Below are 18,779 nucleotides of genomic sequence, written 5' to 3' on the forward strand. Positions count from 1 at the left end.
AAGGGAGCATTGTCATGTAATATTCAAAACTTTCAGGTGTTTAATGGCTTACCCATGGAGTAAATTAATGACAATTTTTTCATTTTCCAGGGATCACCAATGAGGTGCCCATGGACCCCAGGTAGCCCCCAAGGACTAAATGAGAAGCCAGTAAACCTGTTCTAAAAATATCTTACCAGTGATGAGATATTGTGATTCATTCAAAATTAATTTTTAAATTAAAACATCATTAACAGTATCATTATTAGGGATGATAGAGCAAATTTGTTTATTGGATGTGTGATATTTAGTTTGATTACCATGAGATTTTTCTAAGGTAAAATGCAGGCCTTGGCTCAGTAAAGGATAAGATCTTTTTTATAACGCTTGTTCTCATTATGGTGACAGGTAAGCTGAATTCTATTGCAAATGACTAAGGCCAACGAGTCCTCTCAAATGTGTTTGACCTTAGCGGTTTTACTGTATCGTTACAAAAGTAGATTTTACTGCCCAGGACTGGCAAAGGCAACAAGGTATGCTTGTTAGACAATTTTAATTTCCAGTGTCCAGACTATGTACTTCAGATCAATGGTGCACCTGTGAGAAAGTCATTTGAGGACACTTCATGCTTTGAAGAACTAATGCAGATCAGATGAAGAAAGATTAACAACATAACAGGAAACTACACATCCTCCTGCAATTTAAGGGAGTAGCAACACGCAGCTTGCGTCTCAAGTGTTGTGTTGTTGCATGTGTAAGGACGGGCCTGGCGCTGTCTTCACCCCCCCCAAAAGAATCTTTATTTCTCAAGAGCTCCGATTCAGAAGACGCATAAATGATGCATACATATAATGAGAGATGACTGATGTGCACGCTAGGGAAGAAGGACCCATTGCCCCCCCCTCTCCACAAATCAAATGAAAATTGTTTTTGGTTGTTTTTTTTTTAGGAGATATTTTGGTAGGAAAAACATGACTCATGTAAAAACAAGGCAATGTTTTGAATCTGATCATTTGCCCTTTTAAACCTTCCAAAATGTATGCGAGAAAACAAGAGAACTTCCATTGAAAGGATTTAACTTAGAAGCAAGATGGACACTGTTGAGTGTACAGTTTGCCATATGATTCCTAATAAAATACTTTAGATTTTAAAACCCATATACATTTTATGATTCATCCTTTTGGGTGAGGAGGGGTATGGATCCAAAAAGAGAAATTGAAATCATAAAGGGAGAATATGAGGAAGAGAAATGAGCCTACAAAAAGCTACAAATGTTTGTCCCTCAGGTCCCCAAAGAGAGAGTGAGACAGCCTGGGGGATGAAGATAACGAAAAGCAAGGAAGTGGTGAAGCGAAGGGGTCGGTATTAATTGGCCAAGCTATACAGCGCAGTATGACACCCACTTTAGCTCATTATACACGTACTGTCGTGATCAAGGCACAGGGATCTTCTAAAAGTTATTTTTTTCCTCAATAAAGTTGTACAAAATAATACATTTTACAGTCTGTACAAGAATAATAGTTCAGCAGTAAAGTAAAATAGACAGAGCGGGAGATAAAGTGTCCTGTTTGTTTTTGCCATTTTCTTCCTCCCTTTACATTTTAGAATTAGTCTTTTTTTTTCCTCTCTAGTGCAGATGTAAGCCAAAAGAGGGAAAAGCGGTGGTTTGAGGAAGGAGGAGAAAATGAGAGAAAAAGAGCACGCAGGGCACATTGGCACACAAGTCCACACAGACCCCCAAAAGTAAGAAAAAACAAACAAACAAACAAACAAACAAACAAACAAACAAACAAACAAACAGTTGTGTTGGCAAAAGATATTTTTCTTTAACTTAGATACTGTATTGGATACTTTTTGCCCCGTTTGCTAAGTCCCATAGAAGTCTTCAACTCAAACGTACGATGTATCATTTTTATAGTCAACTGGAGGAGGGATGGTTCCTCCGTTCCATTGTCCTTGTGTTGATTTCAAATTCCAGCAGGGGGCCGAAGGGAGACACCTGTCCCATTTGCGGACAAGACAAAGAACACACCTTTTTCTTTGCTTGTTAAACTTTTCAACCCTGCAACTGGGCTCCAATGGGTTGAAGAAAAAAATATATATATCAAAATAAAAGTGGGAGGCCACTCTGCATACCAGTTTCTGGATTTCTTTTGCGACTCAGTAAATGCAGATTTGATGTCACTTTTGAATATCGCGATATGCATATGTGAGAGGAAGGACTGCAGTGTGTGTGTGTGTGTGTGTGTGTGTGTGTGTGTGTCCTCATGCTCACATATACGGTTTGATCCAAAATCCTGAGCATGACACTTATTTTTGTGTAGTACATGACCTGTCACAGTTCGCTCGTTCCATCAAAGTAGCAGCACTCCACGTGGCTGCAAATGTAAAGTGAATTCCAGTCCAGACTGCGTGAAAGAGGAGGAAAGTGGCCAAAGTGAATGTTGGCTTTAGGCCACGCCCCCTCCCCTCCCCAGACTCGGAGTTAGCAGCGAGGGAAAGTTGGCATCGTGTACTGTGTGAAGTGTCTTTTTGGCATGTCTGTGGAAGAGTTCAAAGACTCAGGGTGTTCCCAAGTTTGTTCTGTTTTTGATTTGCTTTTTCCTTTACGTTTTTTTTTTTTTTTTTTGGCCTTCCCATCACAAGAGCTCGTACTGCCGCAGGTGCATCCTCTGGATGATGTCCCGACAGTCGTTGAAGACGCGGCGGATGTTTTCCGTGTCGACGGCGCAGGTGAAGTGGGGGTAGCAGTAGTGCCTCCCGTCGCCGCTGGCAGTGCTGATCCTCTATAGAAGGAACAAGTAACATAATCTCAGTATTTAGTATTTCTTTGAATTTGCTTGCTACTTTTCTCTGGGGTTGGCCATTTTAGCACTTGCTGTCGACTATCATGCAAAATAATATTGGTTCGTTCAATAAGCTTCTTTTGTCGTGCAATTGTTTAATTGTACTATGGAGACCACATTCAGGTTCACAGAGGAAATCTTTTTTTTTTTTTTTTAAACTAAACTAAAACAAATTCAGTTTTCAATTTTGTACCACTTATCCCCATGAGGGCTGCGGGCATGCTGAAGCCTATCCCAATGATATTTGTTTAAAGATGCACCTATTTTGTATTTTTGCGCCAACACAAAATCTGCTCTGAAAGTGGTATGTTTGTTCAAGATGTCTGACAACAAATTTATAGTAGATCCTGGGACTGATCAATCCATAGCCTGAATTCACAGCGCCCTCTTTTGGTTGCTACCAAGCAGGTTTTTACCTCCTACTGCATCACCTGTAAAACTGTTATTGTTAAGACACAGATTTACATTAAATTCCACATAATGATTTGAGGAAAAAAGAATAAGTACAATAAGTATGTTTACACCGGAATGGCTCAAAGTTGAATACCTCCATGATTAAATGTATCAGAATGCTGGGAGAAGAAAACAAGGTTTTATGATGCTGACAGTTTGGCCCCCCTCATTTTTCCCTTTTTCAAAATTTCCATTTTTTCTAACATATTTTTTTTTACTTGGAAAAGTGTAGACCAGTGTGTCAAAATGAATTGTTTTAGACATTTTGCTGTATTTTAAAATGATATATAAAGAATAAGAGTGTACAAAAAATCTGAGTTTTTTTTGGGTGGGTGCTGTGCCACCAATGAAAGATCAGTGGCTCAATATACAAGATGAAACATTTGCACTCACCAAAAATTCATCTCTTATGAAGTACTTCGCCCTTGTGACACGGGGATCTTCTGCAGCCTCGGGTGTCGCTGCAAGAGTGTAAAGGACCACAGAGGTGGATAAAGACACCAACTTAGATGGGGGGTGAAAAAACTGTTGGTACTAAATGTGTAGATGTGATTCTGCTGCTGCTCAAGTGCATTGGTGATCTCTTTCAAGTGGGACACAGGAACCCTGGCCACTCCACACATTAAAATCGTTAACCTTATGCTCTATAACCTAGCTTTTAAAAAAAAAAAAAAAAATAGCATTTATAGATTTGCATAGCTTTACCTGCACTGATGGATTGGTTTAGCGTGTTAAACAGATGAAAGGAAAAAAAAATGGAAGAAATGGCTTTTGCTTCCATTTTCTTCCTGTAGGTGGCCCCTTGAAAGAAATGGTTTGGGCAACGCTGGTTTCAATGAAGGAGCTAAGCAGTGGATTAAATTGTCTTGACTGTAGCAAACCTCACTGGATGAGGACACAAGGGAGAAATTGATGACAAACTGACGCTACGGAAAATATGAATATTAACAAGAGTCCAGGTCAACCTCCCAAAGAAATTATAGGTCTATTGGCAAAATGCATCTTGGCAAGGGTGCTATCATTTCTGACCAAGTCTGTTTCATTAAGTTGTTTATTTTTTTCAAACATCTTCAACCACAATTCAAAAGCAATGTCTGATTTTCAATGGCCAATTTTGATATCTTTTTCATTATTACTTTTGCCAGATTTGTATTATTTCTGTGGGCTTTTCTTTCATAAACATTAGGGTACCAAAAATGTTGTCCATGTGTGTGCAACAATGAGAAGGGGGGGGGGACAACTCAGTTGTCTTTTAAGTATTTGGCTGTTTAGCGCTCTGACTCTCTTACATAGAACAACAAACTCTTGCTGCTATGCTATATATCCTGCACGTTAACAATTTATGTGGTTGTGTCTAGTGAGAAGGTCTGTGCAAAAACTGCTCACCATCATCAGGTGTAGTGTAGCGAGCAAATTCCGGAAAGTATTCCTCAATTTTGGACTTCCCTGCCAGCACTTTCTCCGCAAGGAGGTCCTGTTTATTTAGGAACAAGATGACAGAAATGGTTCGCAGCCACCTGAGGAGTACAAGAGAAATAAGCCATCAAACCCGGCGCTAGCATTTACTGGAGGAAAACTTTGCATATGTTCCACCATAACAAAAACTGCATTAAGAACTTGGTAGTCACCAACTAATGAGTAATGAGTTTGAAGATCACCATATGTTGTAAGTATGTAAATGACGTGATGGACATTTGACACTGTTGTGCAGCATTTGTTGCTAGGGAACCCTCGTATATGATTATGTAAGGGGCGAAGAGAAAAAGCAGGATGCTTCACATCCCAGATGGGAAAGTGACTTTCAAAAGTAGCTCAAGAGCATTTCGAAAGCCTGTAGAAAAGGGTGTCAAACTCTGGTTCACAGGCCAAATTTGGCCAGCAGTGTAATTATATTTGGCCCGGGGAGACAAAATTGTGCATCGATTTTGTGTCAATACAAAAACTGCCAAGTGTCTTTGTTTAATATATAGAGGCGTCACTCGCAATTGTTATTACCATTAATCTTTTTAAATTGTTGAACAGTTTTTACTAGTCTCTGATTTCCAAACTAGTTATTTATCAGTTTGTTGTGCAGCCTATACAGTATATAATGAGACGTTCATACATTTACTCATAATGGCCCTCAGAAGGAAATTACGACTACGATGCGGCTCGCAACATAAATGAGTTTGACACCCTTGCTTTAGAAGGTCAAAATGATCGGCCCGGCCCCCCCTTTATCAACTTTTCACCCCCTTCACCTGTTGTTCCAGATGTTCTTGAAGAGGTTGAGAGCCTCCTGTAAACGGTTGGTGTGATTGTCCTCTCTGATCACCATGTTGTAACTGCTACTGGCCACCACAAAGATGATGGCCGTCACGTCTGCAGGTAGAGAGGCACCAAAACAGAAAGAGTTACAAACTCCGCAGAAACTCGGTGGCGAACGAATCAAGCGGCAATAGATGATGTTCACACGCTACCATTAAAGCACTGGATCCATTTCCGGCGCTCATCTCGTTGACCACCAACATCAAACATGCTGTCAATCAAAAGAGATGGTTCGGAGATGAGAAATACTGATACCATGTGGCAACTCTGGGCTGGCCAAACGGTGTTGAAATCGACTTCATTCAGCAAGTCGCGATTACATGAATGAACCTCACAACATCTAACTATGGTGTTTCAATTGAAGTGTTTATTTCTATTGGGACACGTTTGTAAGACTGCAAAAAGGCCAGCAGAGGAATATGCCTATACGTGAAAGCCTGAGAAATGAACTGTAAATCAAATGCCTATTAATCTGTATGTCTTCAGGGAGTAATAAACGGCGGTTAACGTACGTTACGAAGGACAGGTAACACATGAGTGATAAGGATGAATGTCCTTATTGAGGCAAAAGTTCAACATGGCATGACATTGCATTCCGGGAATCGTGCTAATTCCCCGAATGGTTTGCGGCGCTCTATGTAAATAGTTGTACGAGCTCAAGCTAAACGTCATGCTCTATTTCGATTTGATCTGACCGCGCTGTTATGAGCATGTGCTTTAGCTTACGTCAGGCAAGCCCCATCCTTTTCTGATATTCAAAATAGAAATTTTGGAAGCAACTTTCCAAGTAATTGTTGTTTATGATTTCACAGTAGGCAAACTGTTAAGCCATGATGGGTTATATGTTCTTGACTTACTGGAAATTAACTTTATCCACTTGGAACCTAGTTTCAAAGATCCCTGATGTCAGCACTCTGCACCGCAGCAGATCCTGGTACCAAAGGGAGGGGGGGGGGGGGGGGGGGGGGGGAAATCAAGTAGTTGTTAATATCAATGATGATGTTTTTGTAAGAGTTATGAAAAAGTCAGAGGAAGCATGGCAAAAGGTGAGTGATGAGCGCAGAACCACCTGATCTGTTGGAGTGTAGTCGCTCTGCTTCACGATGTCAATTTTGTCTAGGAAGCTAAGCAAAGAGACAATACCAGAAAAGCTATTAGATGGTTGAAATCATTTCTTGGGATGCACAGAAAATTCAGTCAACAAAACATTTTAGATGAAAATAGCCCAAACATGCATTTTTGGTTTGGAGACAAAAGACGGGTCTCACCAAGACACATAGCCGAAAGAGGTGAGAGCAAAAAAAAAAAAAAAAAAAATCTTTACAGCACGCATGAGCATCCTGGAGTCTACCGTTCACAAACCCCCCGAGCCGAGAGATGGTCATGGCGTGGTATGTGTGCAAGTTCCTGACATTGGGGAGAATGCCCTAAATTCACCAGGTTGCTTGTGTATGAGATTCTGACCCAGAGCGTGCTTTCAGCTGTTTTCATGTCACCTTAGTAAGCCTTTACTATAAACTAAACAAATTAAAAAAATATTTGCAAAAAAATATGACACATTAAATTAAACACAAGACATGTATCATTTAAGAAACATCTCCAGTGCTAATGCCAATGTCAATTTTTTTTAAATTCCATTAACATGCTAACGGCGCGCCTTATAGTCCGGAAAATACGGTAGTTGTAGTTCTAATCAACTAACTAACTAATGAGTTATAATGAATGAATGAGTTTCGCAAGCAAATCTCCGTTCCTTGCTTCTACAAACACTGGCCCCAACTCTATCAGTTTCGGAGAGAAGTATGTAATATTTTCAACAATAACGTCAGTCTTCCCTCACTTTACCCGAAAGGTGCAAGGATGAAAAATACCTTTAAAATTCAAACCATTTTAATATGGTTTTGGCTAAATGTTTGGCTGACAATGAACCGCAATGTAAAGCTTAACGGAATGGAGATTTGAGGACCTTATGTGGAGCTTGTGTGTGTGTGTGTGTCTGTGTGTGCATGTGTGTGTGCGTGTGGTGGAAGAAGTTGTTAAAAGACAAAGTGGAGTGATGACATGGTACAAAAGAGAGAGAGCCAGAGCCACAGTGGCGTCTGTCTGACATTACTGAGCACATTTCAAAAATAGCTCGCCGGTGCCGCAGCCTCCGGTACCGTTACCATGGAGACCCAACCACAGGTGCTATTAATAGTCTATCAGCTCCCAATCTGGTGAGGCTGGAGTGGCTCCGGGAAAGACTGACAGACTGACTGACTGACTGACAGACAGACAGACAGACAGACAGACGGACGAGGAAGAGGAGGATAAGCGCTGGCTTTTGTGCTGGACCTGACAGCAAAGAAGGAGGGATGGAACAAGTGGGCTGTACCATCACGAGTGCCACAGGGAGGAACAGTCGAATTGTGCTCTTCTTGTCAACATTTAACAAACACCAAGTGTTGAAGCTTGCGGCCAGGGCCGGCCGGCCCTCAGGATAGACCAAAAAGGCGCTTGCCTAGGGTGCCATCTGTTGGAGAGGGCGCCGAATTGCTGTTAAAGAAGCCTTCTTGATATTTTTACGCTTGTTATTATGGATGGGGATCATTTCTGACGATGAGATACATCGTTTAAGTTTGAAAGCATTTCAAATGGAATTCTGGTTCAAAGCGATTCTGCGCCAAGTATTTATCCTACAGTCAAGTTCTTTTTTTGTTTTTGGGTGTTGCTGCTGGTACTTAAGTAAACACATTTGTAATTAATTGGAGTATTTTGTGCTCTTATTTATGTTGAACAAACAAATCAGAAGCTACCTTTTCCTACAAAATGCTGCCATTTATTTTGGTAAAGCATTGGGGGGGGGGGGGGTGTTAGTAGTTATACATTGTTTACTTTACACACGTTTTGTAACTTTGCAATTCACATTTTTATTAGTTTAATAAAGTAAAATGGAAATGAATTCAACACTTGTTTCTTAAAGTAATTACAAATACACAACATTTAAAAAATGTTTAATCACATAACTGTGGCTATAATTCTATTAGAAGTCATGTTTAATGTTGGGTTACTCACTATTGTGCACAGTCGATGAGTTGGTACTCATTGGATCTTTCGAAGCACACCTTGACGCCCTCGTCCTGCCACAGTGTTTTTGCATGGTCGTAAAACTCCTGCAGAGGTAAAGCAAAGAAAAAAAAAAAAAAACATTACTAATTGCGTAGGAAAACAGTCTGGTTTTAAAGAGCAAAATAAATGAAGACCAAGGCACAGGCATTTGTGCAAGATGGACTCAGTCAGTAGTGACTTCCTAGAAAGAATATCAATTCGAGAGGTTGCTATCAACAAAAACAAAAATAGCATTTTATGTCTTCACTGCTAAATGGAGTTGGGGTGGTTTTGAGACTAGGAGCCGGTCGGCCACCACGTACCACAATGGATATGTCGGGGTTTGTTTTCTGTTCTTCTTGAACTCATTAGCAAATGTCAGGTATCCTACCATCGCCAGCTAGAACACACTGTTTAAAGACTATGTTATATTCATTTGGCAAATGATGCTGGTGTAAGTGCAAAGCATCTTCCACTAAATCAGTGTGCATAGTTGAACTTGTGTCATACGGGTTTATGCTTCGCGAGCTAACGTAGAGTAGCTTCCTCTAAAGCGCAGCTATTAACATATCACTAAGCAGTGATCAAGTGTGAGTGTAGAGCGATATTATTGTGGGAAATATGTACAAATTAAATAAAGAGCAGGTGTGTGCGGGCAACTGCCCACGTAACAGAAAAAAAAAAATCATCGATAGGATAAGCGATTCTAAAAGGATTGGTTTGTGACAGCCCTAACTGCACCCCAATCATCAAAACAATACTATTAACCTGTCTGATGTGTTTTCCCCTCAATGTATGGTACTAAATAACGAAAACAAATAATACTACATTACAAAACAAAGAGAAATCCTCACATTCTTTTTCCAGTGTATCAAGCTGGCAGCCATTTTAGAGCATTTTTACATTTTCAACACCCACAGCGGTCAATGATTAGACATAACCAAACAACTAAATAAAACAGACTCTCTTCTTTCAAAGGAAACACATGATGCCGTTTTTTTTTCTTTTTATAATCAGCAGTAGAAAAAAGGTAGGCGGCACAAAATGCAGCCGGTTCTCCAAGTGTACTCAAACTGCTCTGATCTCATATCTAAAATGGGGCATCTATGTCATCTACTGTTGGTTGTGCCTCGGTAAAGTTGCTTCCAAGTTTGAAATTTACAGAGGAGACACTTACCTATCTAACCCTGTTGAAAAAAACGCTATTGACATATTAAAAAAAACTTAAACGAGACAGAGGAACTCTGAAGATGGTGAAAACTTAATATGAAACAATAATTAACAATAATATTCAAAACAAATTATAAAATGAAAAAATTGTAGCTATTTTTTTTCCAGTGCAACCTTTTTCAGGACCAATAGTTGCTTTGGTGCCAGTAGTTATCAGCATTTTTTTTTCCTTCAATGTCACACTTCACGGCAGTGTTGGCTACATAGAGGTTTTTTGTTACAAATGCATGAGAACAAAAAACACTTTGAAATTGTAAATGAAATTAACTAATCTCTTGATATTACACACTACAAAATTGGCCTATTTGGAACTTAACGATTGAGGTACCCACTGTCAAACTACTCACTCTAACTAAGCAAAAAAAAAAAAAAAAGTGACGCGACTTAGGAGTGGAGTGCTTGACTAGCTTGTTGACACCACCAGTGAGAACGTTGTGCCTGGGTGACGGCTGTGTACAAGACTGTCAAATGTAAATAGAGGCAGAGTAGAATTTAAAAAAAAAATAAAAATTGAAGACAACTTTGCACAAACTGTTACACAGCACAGCAGTGACTTCACATTTGGCCTCACGCATCTTCTGTAGCATGTTTTGGAGCACAAAATACCATCTCTGTTCACTACACTTGCCTACTTTTGAAAGAAAGTTATTTATAAAAATAAAAATAAAAAACACGCACACACTAAATATCAGAAAAGTAGGCTCTATATTTTGTGCACAGTATGCATTAATTTAATCCCAAAAGATGTGCTTTATTTATCGATAGGTTCAAAAAGCTTTATTTGTTTTTAGTCCAATTTTACATTACAACACAGGAGATCACAAATGGGGTTTAGGTGAGGAATCAATTTGAGTGATACTGTAATGTTTATTATACTTCAAATTATTTGTCCTTCAAACAATCTGCAATAAATGCGTTTTGGAATGATAGATTGCCATATATCGATGGTTGTAACTGTTAATTCTGTAAATTAGAATCACAATTAGGGGAGTATTTATTACTTGCTGAAATTTGCCATGGTCGGGTTAGGTCCCTATCGCACATGGCGGACTTCCGCTCTTCTGTGTTGTAATGACTTTGTTGGTTCAGGTATTTTCTTTCTTTGTATTGAGGGATTGTCACACGCATGGGCTAGCTAAAACCCTTTTTTAAACAACAAGTCTTCATGACAGCAAACTCATCATGTGTTTAACACAGAATCGTGTCATGTGCTTGCAGCAACAACAAAAAATACTCACTCCATTCCGCTAGCCACTCTATCCTAGCGTGACATCCTCTTTCCTCTTTGTTCAATTACAAATACTGCATTAAACCTGACCAGTTCACATGAAACAGGATGTGATGCTAATTAGTCAGGTACACACATTGATCATCATAATCAGCAGGAAATTTGGAAAAAAACTTTTCCCCCCCGCACACAAGGACGCGATTGATGGGCATGTTTTCCCAACAACAATGGTTTATTCAAGAACTGAAGTTCAAAAAGGAAAGAAACACTGAAAATTATGAAAGCAAATGGGATTTTTTTTTTTTTTTTAAATAGGGGAAGTGGAGCAGTGCCCCACCAGATGATACTGAAGTGAAAAAGGTTTCTTTTTTTCCAACTGGCCCCACAAAGTTTACCAAGCAACAAGTGACAGCCAAAAGGAATCAGAGAAACTGTGTTACAGGATATAGCTGAGTCAACTACATAGCAAAAATATCAGACACAAGGTTCTAGAATTAAAAACGGAAGAATTGGAATAAAAATGTCGCTGCTGTTCTTACCATTTATAATGTGCTTGTTGGCATTTTTTGTTCAAGCATAAAACCTTGAAATATTTATTCACGAATTGCTAAAAAAAAACGATTTTCTGTCTAATAGAAAAATGCTAAAACAATATGACGGGAATGAGGAGGTCCCATAAGTGGCACCCGATTACCAGTCTCTTGGCCTGGACAATTAGCTAATGAGTAAATCCTACTGAGGAAATGAAACTCACACAGGTATTATCCAATGATCATTAGTACACTTCTGTGTTTCTTATGACATGTCAAGGGATTATCATCTGAGCTTTGGAGACACTAACCTATGGAAAGCTGCTTACACTCAAAGCACACATGTACAGGCTTTTTCTTTCCATTTGACACTAATCAATTACAATGATGACAAAAAGTGAGTTTGGATCTAATTTTACAACCGTAAACAGCTTTATTCATTTGTGCAGTATTTTATATTTGACCTGACCACAAAAATAATTGTGAGTATACTGTAGCTTAATACTCACGCATGGAAACTCAAAATCCTTCTGGTTGACGAGGTTGAGGATATATTCAATGCGGAATTGGTTGTCCGGACAAGCCAACTGCACCGGCGGCATCAGCGTGCTCATAGCCGTCACTATTGTCTGTAATAAACACACAAGAGGCCAACCCATGTTACATTGAAATGTGTAAGACCCAACTAAATGAATATACGAAGCACTTTAAAGCTCCTTTTCCACCAGAGATTCCAGATGGGCAGGAGGCCTCCCTTAGCCCAGACCAACTGAACACGGTGGCGGCATGTGAGGTTCTGCCGTAACGTTTCCAAAGTGGCGAGTCTCAAACACAAAATTTGCATGGTGCGTAATTTCAAGTGAGAGGGAGACAGCCGCCCGCCGGAAAGACATGAAAACGTAGAATATACAATATTCACATATATCGCATTTTACAGCTAAACCAAACCACATTTACAATTTCTTATGTCCAATATGACTTGGTAGAGCCTGTGGGCTGCTCTGTCACGTGTGCAGTAGAGTTCCTTGCGGCATCCCTTAAGAAACGTCAACGTTTGTTATCCAATTATACAACAGTGACGTCAGGACAAGCGTATCAGAAAGCACCTCGAAGGATTTTCTGAAGAGTGGCTCCAGCGTGACCGCACGGTCCGAAAAAGTGTCATGGAAAAGCAGTGGCCCGGGGACAAGCGAGCCGATACAATACAAAAGCGGTTTTAGTCTTTTTATTTGTGAAGGTTCATACTGTCCTCTTTAACTATTTTAAACAGTTCTTTTAGTCAGACAGGGAAGATTTGACCTTCTTTACATGTTTCGGCTACTTCCTTAAAATAGGTTTAGTCTTATTATACAACTTTTATTGTATTGCTGATGAGCACTTACCTCAATGGCCTCTTTGATATTATTCTTGATATCCTGAATTTTTTGTTTCTTCTCGCTGAAACAGACACAAATGTGGAAGTTAATGCGCAATTGTGTGTAAAATAGGCAGTCAACAAGAACGCATCGAGCACCCAATGTTTCCATCAAGATCTTTCAATAACCAGCTTTCAGATTATTTCGTATTATTCTTATTCAGAGGACAACATTTATATATGGGGATTTTTTTTTTAAAGGATAGCAAAAACGTAACAAATAAGGGAGCGTTACAGTAAACCTCAAAATGAGTTAGAATGTGACCGACTAATAGTACGAAGGGCGTGCGTCAAAGCACACGGCTCAACCCTTATCAAAGATCAGTTTTGACGAACACAAATCTATTCACCCAGACATACACTTGTGAGAAACTATGACCAAAACAGAAAGCAACATTAAAAATGTCATAAACTATATCTAAGGATCAGCTGTGCTGACCGTGAAAGCCAGCGGCTAATCCGAGCAACATCACATATCTGCCCCTAAGTGATGCTTCCCATGCGTTTTGTGAGTCTTTATTAAGACAGTCACACAGTCAGTCTCGTATAGTCATGGCCGGCCGGCCGGCGTGCACACACAGCTCACAGTGTTGAGGAGTCATGCGCTGGGTCATACGCTCATCTGCCTCAGGTGCAGATTTGAAACTACAAACTTGCAAACGAGGACTTTGCCCTCGTTGAAGTGGCCACAGCGGATTCAGAAGCTCCTTTGTGCAAATTACTCAACGCTGCTCTAAAATGGACTCCAAAGGCAATACTTTTTTATTTGGCCGCAAGTTATCAAAGCCTCCATGTTACCACACCAGCATGACGCTAGATAGCGTTTTGGTGTTCCATAACAGAGGTCTTATGTATGCCACCGAAGGATGATACATTGTCCAACATCGAGTCTGTGAATCTTGGGATCATTTCAAGTCTTGTTGGGTTCACTCATAGTGCAGTGCAAACACTTTGGAATTAAAGACCTTCAAATAATCTAGTCTAATTTCCAAATCGATTATTTGTTGCACCTTTACTATGCTTACGCTACTCACCCAAATATTGTATGGTGCATACCTGCGTTACCTAAAGCGCAAAACCCTCTTTCAAATATTTCAATATCTCCACTACTTTTACACATGTTCAATGTTGTCTAACCAAGAATTTGAATGTAAATATTCACACTAATATCGGCTAATATAAACATTCTTCCACGTATGGATAAGAACTTTTGCCATGTGACGCCTCACCGTTCTAAGCAATCTTCAAGCGAATACATAATGTTGTTTTTGTGTTAGTTTCTAATATCATCCTGGTTAACTCCAACGTGGTTTGTGCTCTAGAATGAATCAGTTGTTGTAAGTTCTTGCTTATGCCATTTTAAAAAAATGGTTAAGCCATGAAAGCATGGTTGAAGTTATGCTTGTGGGAAACCACGGACATGTACACTTGCATCATACTCACTCTGCATTGAAGCCATTGACATGGAGGATCCTCATCTGTTTCACAATTGTGCTCTTTCCAGATTCGCCAGCTCCTAAAAAAAAATTAAAAAAACAGGCTTTAATGTTGCCGGGCTAACTCTATTTTGCCATAATATGTATGTATTTTTTGAGCAGCCTCAAACGAAAAGTTCACATCTTTCTTATCTCTGTGACCTACTTTTCATATTTGAATAATATTGTTAATAATTCTCATTTAGTGACAACTACAACACAGCTTGGCAATCTACTTTTTCCAACCATGAGATGAACTTGTGCTGGCCAAGCACAGGATGGAATCGTTTGTCGCTCGGGCATTTCAGTGGCTCAGCAAGTTGCTGCTCATTCCAACTCAACTGATAACATCACGCTCTGAAATATAACTGATGACCTCATGTCAAAAAGTCACCCCCCCCCCTTCTCTCCCACCTTTAATGTTCTTTCCTGTGCTGCACAAAAGAAGACCTAGGAGGACCACTGTCAACTGGCAGCAGGAAATATGTCTGCAGGACGTCTGAGGCTTGACAAATACCATGTCGGTGGTGTGTAACATAATTCTGCCCGTATGACTTGATCTGCAAGGATGCAGCTCAACTTCTCATGGATGCTTCTGCGGATCCTTAGAGAACCAAGATAAAAACATTTTCTTTTTCCAAGTAAACCTTTAAATCTTGATCTGGACGGTGTTGTAATAGTCGCTGGTGTCTGTTACTTGACTGTCCAGCTTGCACAAGTATTTGCCAGCCAACTTCCTCTCACACTTAATTCTTTTGGTACACTCATGGAGTTGTTGAAAATTACAATTATCATGAGCGAGTGTGACAACTAAACATGTCGACTTGGGAGTTTTTTGAACAAGCTTAGGCGACGTTCACAGTCCAGCTAAATTCCGATTTTTCTTTACCTACAAGCGATATATAACTGATTTTGTGTGAAGAGTACAATTCCGATTTTTTTCAACCCTGGGCCTCCTTTGTATATAAATTGGACATGGATGCAATTATTGTCAACTTCTTAGCACATCTCACTATTAAGTGATTACACTCGAACAGAAAACAAACATGGCTCCCTTAGTTTTTCAGCTTCAAGCTTTTCCTATCTTATCCACCAGATCTCAACCTCCAAAACGGCAGCCAAGCAAAAATACCGATCACGAGATCAAAGGTCCATCCAGTTGAGATGAAAACTCTGACTGAACACAAGTAAATGCTTTGCGTCGATGCTATGGCCATCACAGTCACATTGTTGCCCGTCTGTTTCTAATCTGTTCTTTCATCTTGTAGTAAATGTCTAGCAGCACTACAGAACAGAAACTCACCAGTTCAGGAACACGGTGTTCATTTTGTTCTTTGTACGAGTTTGAATCGGTTTATCAATGACTCTGCTGTTAGGTGCAATCGAAACAAGTGTAAGACAAAAAAATGCCAATTATGTTCGACAGCTAAGGGTATTTTTGCTTTCATGTGGCTCCTGTCCTTCTGCTTTGTTCAAATGGACACAACTTCCTCCGCAACAGAAATATGGGTGTGTCTTTCGTGCTATATGCAGCCGCCATGGTATGGTCTCATTAAATGTTCCGACTTCTGAACAAAAGTAGAGCAAAACTTTGAAGTAACAGGGCTGCAAATTAACAGGGGAAGAAAGGAGGAGGAGTTAATGGAGGGGAGACCGTCAAGAAAATGTTATGTAACGTGGAGACCCAGCCCACCTCCAAACACACACACACACACACACACGTTGAGTCTGTTCACTTCTACAATGAGTTGTTTTGGTGACAGTCAAATTACACAACTGTACAGCCAGAACAGAAACATCTCATATACATAGTGTTACTACATCACCTTTGCTTCCATTACGAAAATGATTCTGATTATCAGCCGATCACCCTCAGGAAAATAGTCTGCTTGCCTCATTTTTGGAATGCCACCAGTTTTCCCAAAACATACAACGACTTACTTACCTAAAAGCAATAGTCTGTGTGTTGCTCGGTAGATTTGTTTGTCTTTTTGGAGCTGCTTCTCTATCTTTTTGTTTGCTTCTCTCTGAGCCTTCTCCTCATTTCTCTGGTCTTCAGTCTTACTGTTGCCCAAACAACCCATCTTCCCGCAGGGAAAGGCAAAAAAAGGGGAGTCCAAGGAGAGAAAGAAAGCGAAAAGGTGAGCTTTAACGCGGACCAGTCTACAGCCAACGTTTCACGCGAGGGTTAGGCAGGAGAAGTTTCCTCCAATGGCCCGGTAGAAGAAAAAAAAAGAAGAAAAAACGGTCGTGGGTAGTAGTAGTCCCTCCGTCCAGGTCCAGAATATTTATAATTTAAGTCCGTGGAGGGAGTTTTCGTGTCCACAAATCGAAGCAGTTGGTGTTGCTAACGCCACAGACAGGGCCGGATTCTTTTCTCTTTTTACGTTGCTTGTTCTTTCCTCAGTTGCACGTTACTTCGGTCTCGACAATTGTCAATGATGACTTGTAAAAATGACAGCAACGGCGAAGGTGGCGCTTGATCTCGGAGAAGAAGAACAGGGAGCAGAAGACGAGGAGCCCGGTGTGCATCAGCCAAAGCCCGGGTCTTGCGTCTCACTGCTGCCCGCGAAAGGTAGCGCAAAACGGCGTGAGTGTGGCGCTCAACCGCACGGCGGCGCGGCTCGGTCCCAAGCCTCCTGTCAAAACATGCATTTTGTTTAAAGGTCCAGTTGGTTCTGTACGGCGGTGTTTTAGTTGTTTAGGGCCCCACCAGTAGGAAGTAAACGAACTAGAGCTACATGTGTGATATTTTCATTGCTTCCGGACCAGTTCTCTGCAGCAAGCTGAGCCAGAGGGCAACAGTCTTCTGGGCCGGTTCCGAAAACAGCTCCCCGAGTTCTCCTCCTTATTCGGATTGCTGTGTTTTTTCCTCCAAAGAAGGGGGCCCTCCTCCGGGGGTCTCAAGCGTGCGTGTCCGTGGCTGGTGTTATCACCCCCTCACATCACAAACGATCCCGCAGTTAACACTTTTGGCCGGTTCGGATCCAAATCCAACACGTAAATAGTCCGGAGCAGAAAATGGAGGCGTAAAGTATGTATGTGTGTGGAGGTGGAGGGTGGCAGCCTCAAAATGTCTCCAGGTTTGTTGTTAGGGTGAAAAGCAGCTGGCTGTCAGACTGGGCTTAGGGGAGCCTACATGAGGCCTGTACGTGCACGCACACGCACGCACGCTCGTACACATTCATGCATATTCCTCCCCCATAGTTCCGAGCTCGTTCGAAAAAAGCTACAGGTTAGCACACTGCGTGTGCGTTAACAATCGCCAGAAAACAACAAAAAAGGAAAAAAATATAGCACACAAGCTAGCTAGTCGAAGCAGCACATTTGCGCCGCCTAGGCCGCCCTCCTCCTCTTCCGCCGCCGTCGTCGCTCCGCAGCCGGCCCAGGCTTTTGTGGGAGTCGCAAAGCAAGGGAAGTAATGTTTCTTCTTGGAGCTTATTCTTTTTTCTTTATATTCCTCCCCCTTTCCTCTTGCTCTCCTTTCCCGAGAACAGGAGCCTACATTGAGGTAGGGCTAGAAGAGTCTGGGAGAGACGGGGTGGGGCCACGCCGCGCTCAGTGAACCCTGGGAAGGGGAGAGAGTGAGAGAGAGCGAGGGAGAAAGAGAGAGAGGCGGTGACGCTGTAGTGCTCGGGGCTTGATTTCATGGTCATGTGACCAGGCGTCGGTGGTCTCGCCATGACGTCACACTTACTTCCGGGTGACAAAAGCTTTCGTCAACTGAAATAAAGGTCAGAAAAAAATTGAATGGCTTGAATCAATGAGTCTTTAACCAGTGTGTACAGTTGTGTGCCATGTGAGCTCATCAGGAGTGGTTGTTTTTTTTTCATTGACTCAATTTAATTTCACAAAGTGGTTGCACAAAATAAAATCAATCTACATTTTATTTTGTGCAAACGCTGACACTTATTCAAATAAAATTGAGGAAAATCAAGGCACCATTTTTCAGTGTATCTCGATGTGGGCAAAAATATTGAGACACGTATATCAAGAGACGTTTTGGACCGTTCTGCTGCACAATATTCCTTTTATAACCGAGCAAGTCAATGTATTTGTGATCGAGGTACTGCAGATTTAGGAACATCAAACATACAAAAAGTGAGACCTGAAATTCGATTGCTTTGACGTTCTTCAAACAGAAGAGGGCAGCACTCTCCCAACTCTGTGCAAGAGCCCTCAAGAATCTGCGTGTGTTATACTCTAAGTGGGTTTCACGGACCAAGCCTT

At 40.9% G+C, this 18,779-nt stretch overlaps 1 protein-coding gene across 2 annotated transcripts; it reads right to left on the reverse strand.

The window, feature by feature from the left end:
• Window positions 1-761: 761 nt before the first annotated feature.
• gnas (GNAS complex locus) lies at window positions 762-18,159 on the reverse strand. Of its 2 annotated transcripts, XM_085920295.1 has the most exons (13): window positions 17,263-18,159; window positions 16,495-17,188; window positions 14,518-14,590; window positions 13,043-13,097; window positions 12,170-12,289; window positions 8,640-8,737; window positions 6,655-6,709; window positions 6,443-6,516; window positions 5,738-5,796; window positions 5,519-5,639; window positions 4,665-4,795; window positions 3,672-3,739; window positions 762-2,765 (listed from the first exon to the last, which is right to left on the reverse strand). In XM_085920295.1, exons 2-13 carry the CDS (start codon window positions 16,631-16,633, stop codon window positions 2,619-2,621), a joined length of 1,140 nt encoding a protein of 379 aa, XP_085776421.1. In that variant the 5' UTR covers window positions 16,634-17,188; window positions 17,263-18,159; the 3' UTR covers window positions 762-2,618. The 2 variants fall into 2 exon arrangements, with proteins under 2 accessions (XP_085776421.1, XP_085776411.1); XM_085920285.1 differs by having other exon boundaries at window positions 16,495-18,159.
• Between the last annotated feature and the right edge of the window lie 620 nt (window positions 18,160-18,779).

This window comes from Syngnathus leptorhynchus, chromosome 1 (assembly GCF_054491065.1).
Source record: "Syngnathus leptorhynchus isolate UIUO chromosome 1, UIUO_Slep, whole genome shotgun sequence".
Taxonomy (NCBI): domain Eukaryota; kingdom Metazoa; phylum Chordata; class Actinopteri; order Syngnathiformes; family Syngnathidae; genus Syngnathus; species Syngnathus leptorhynchus.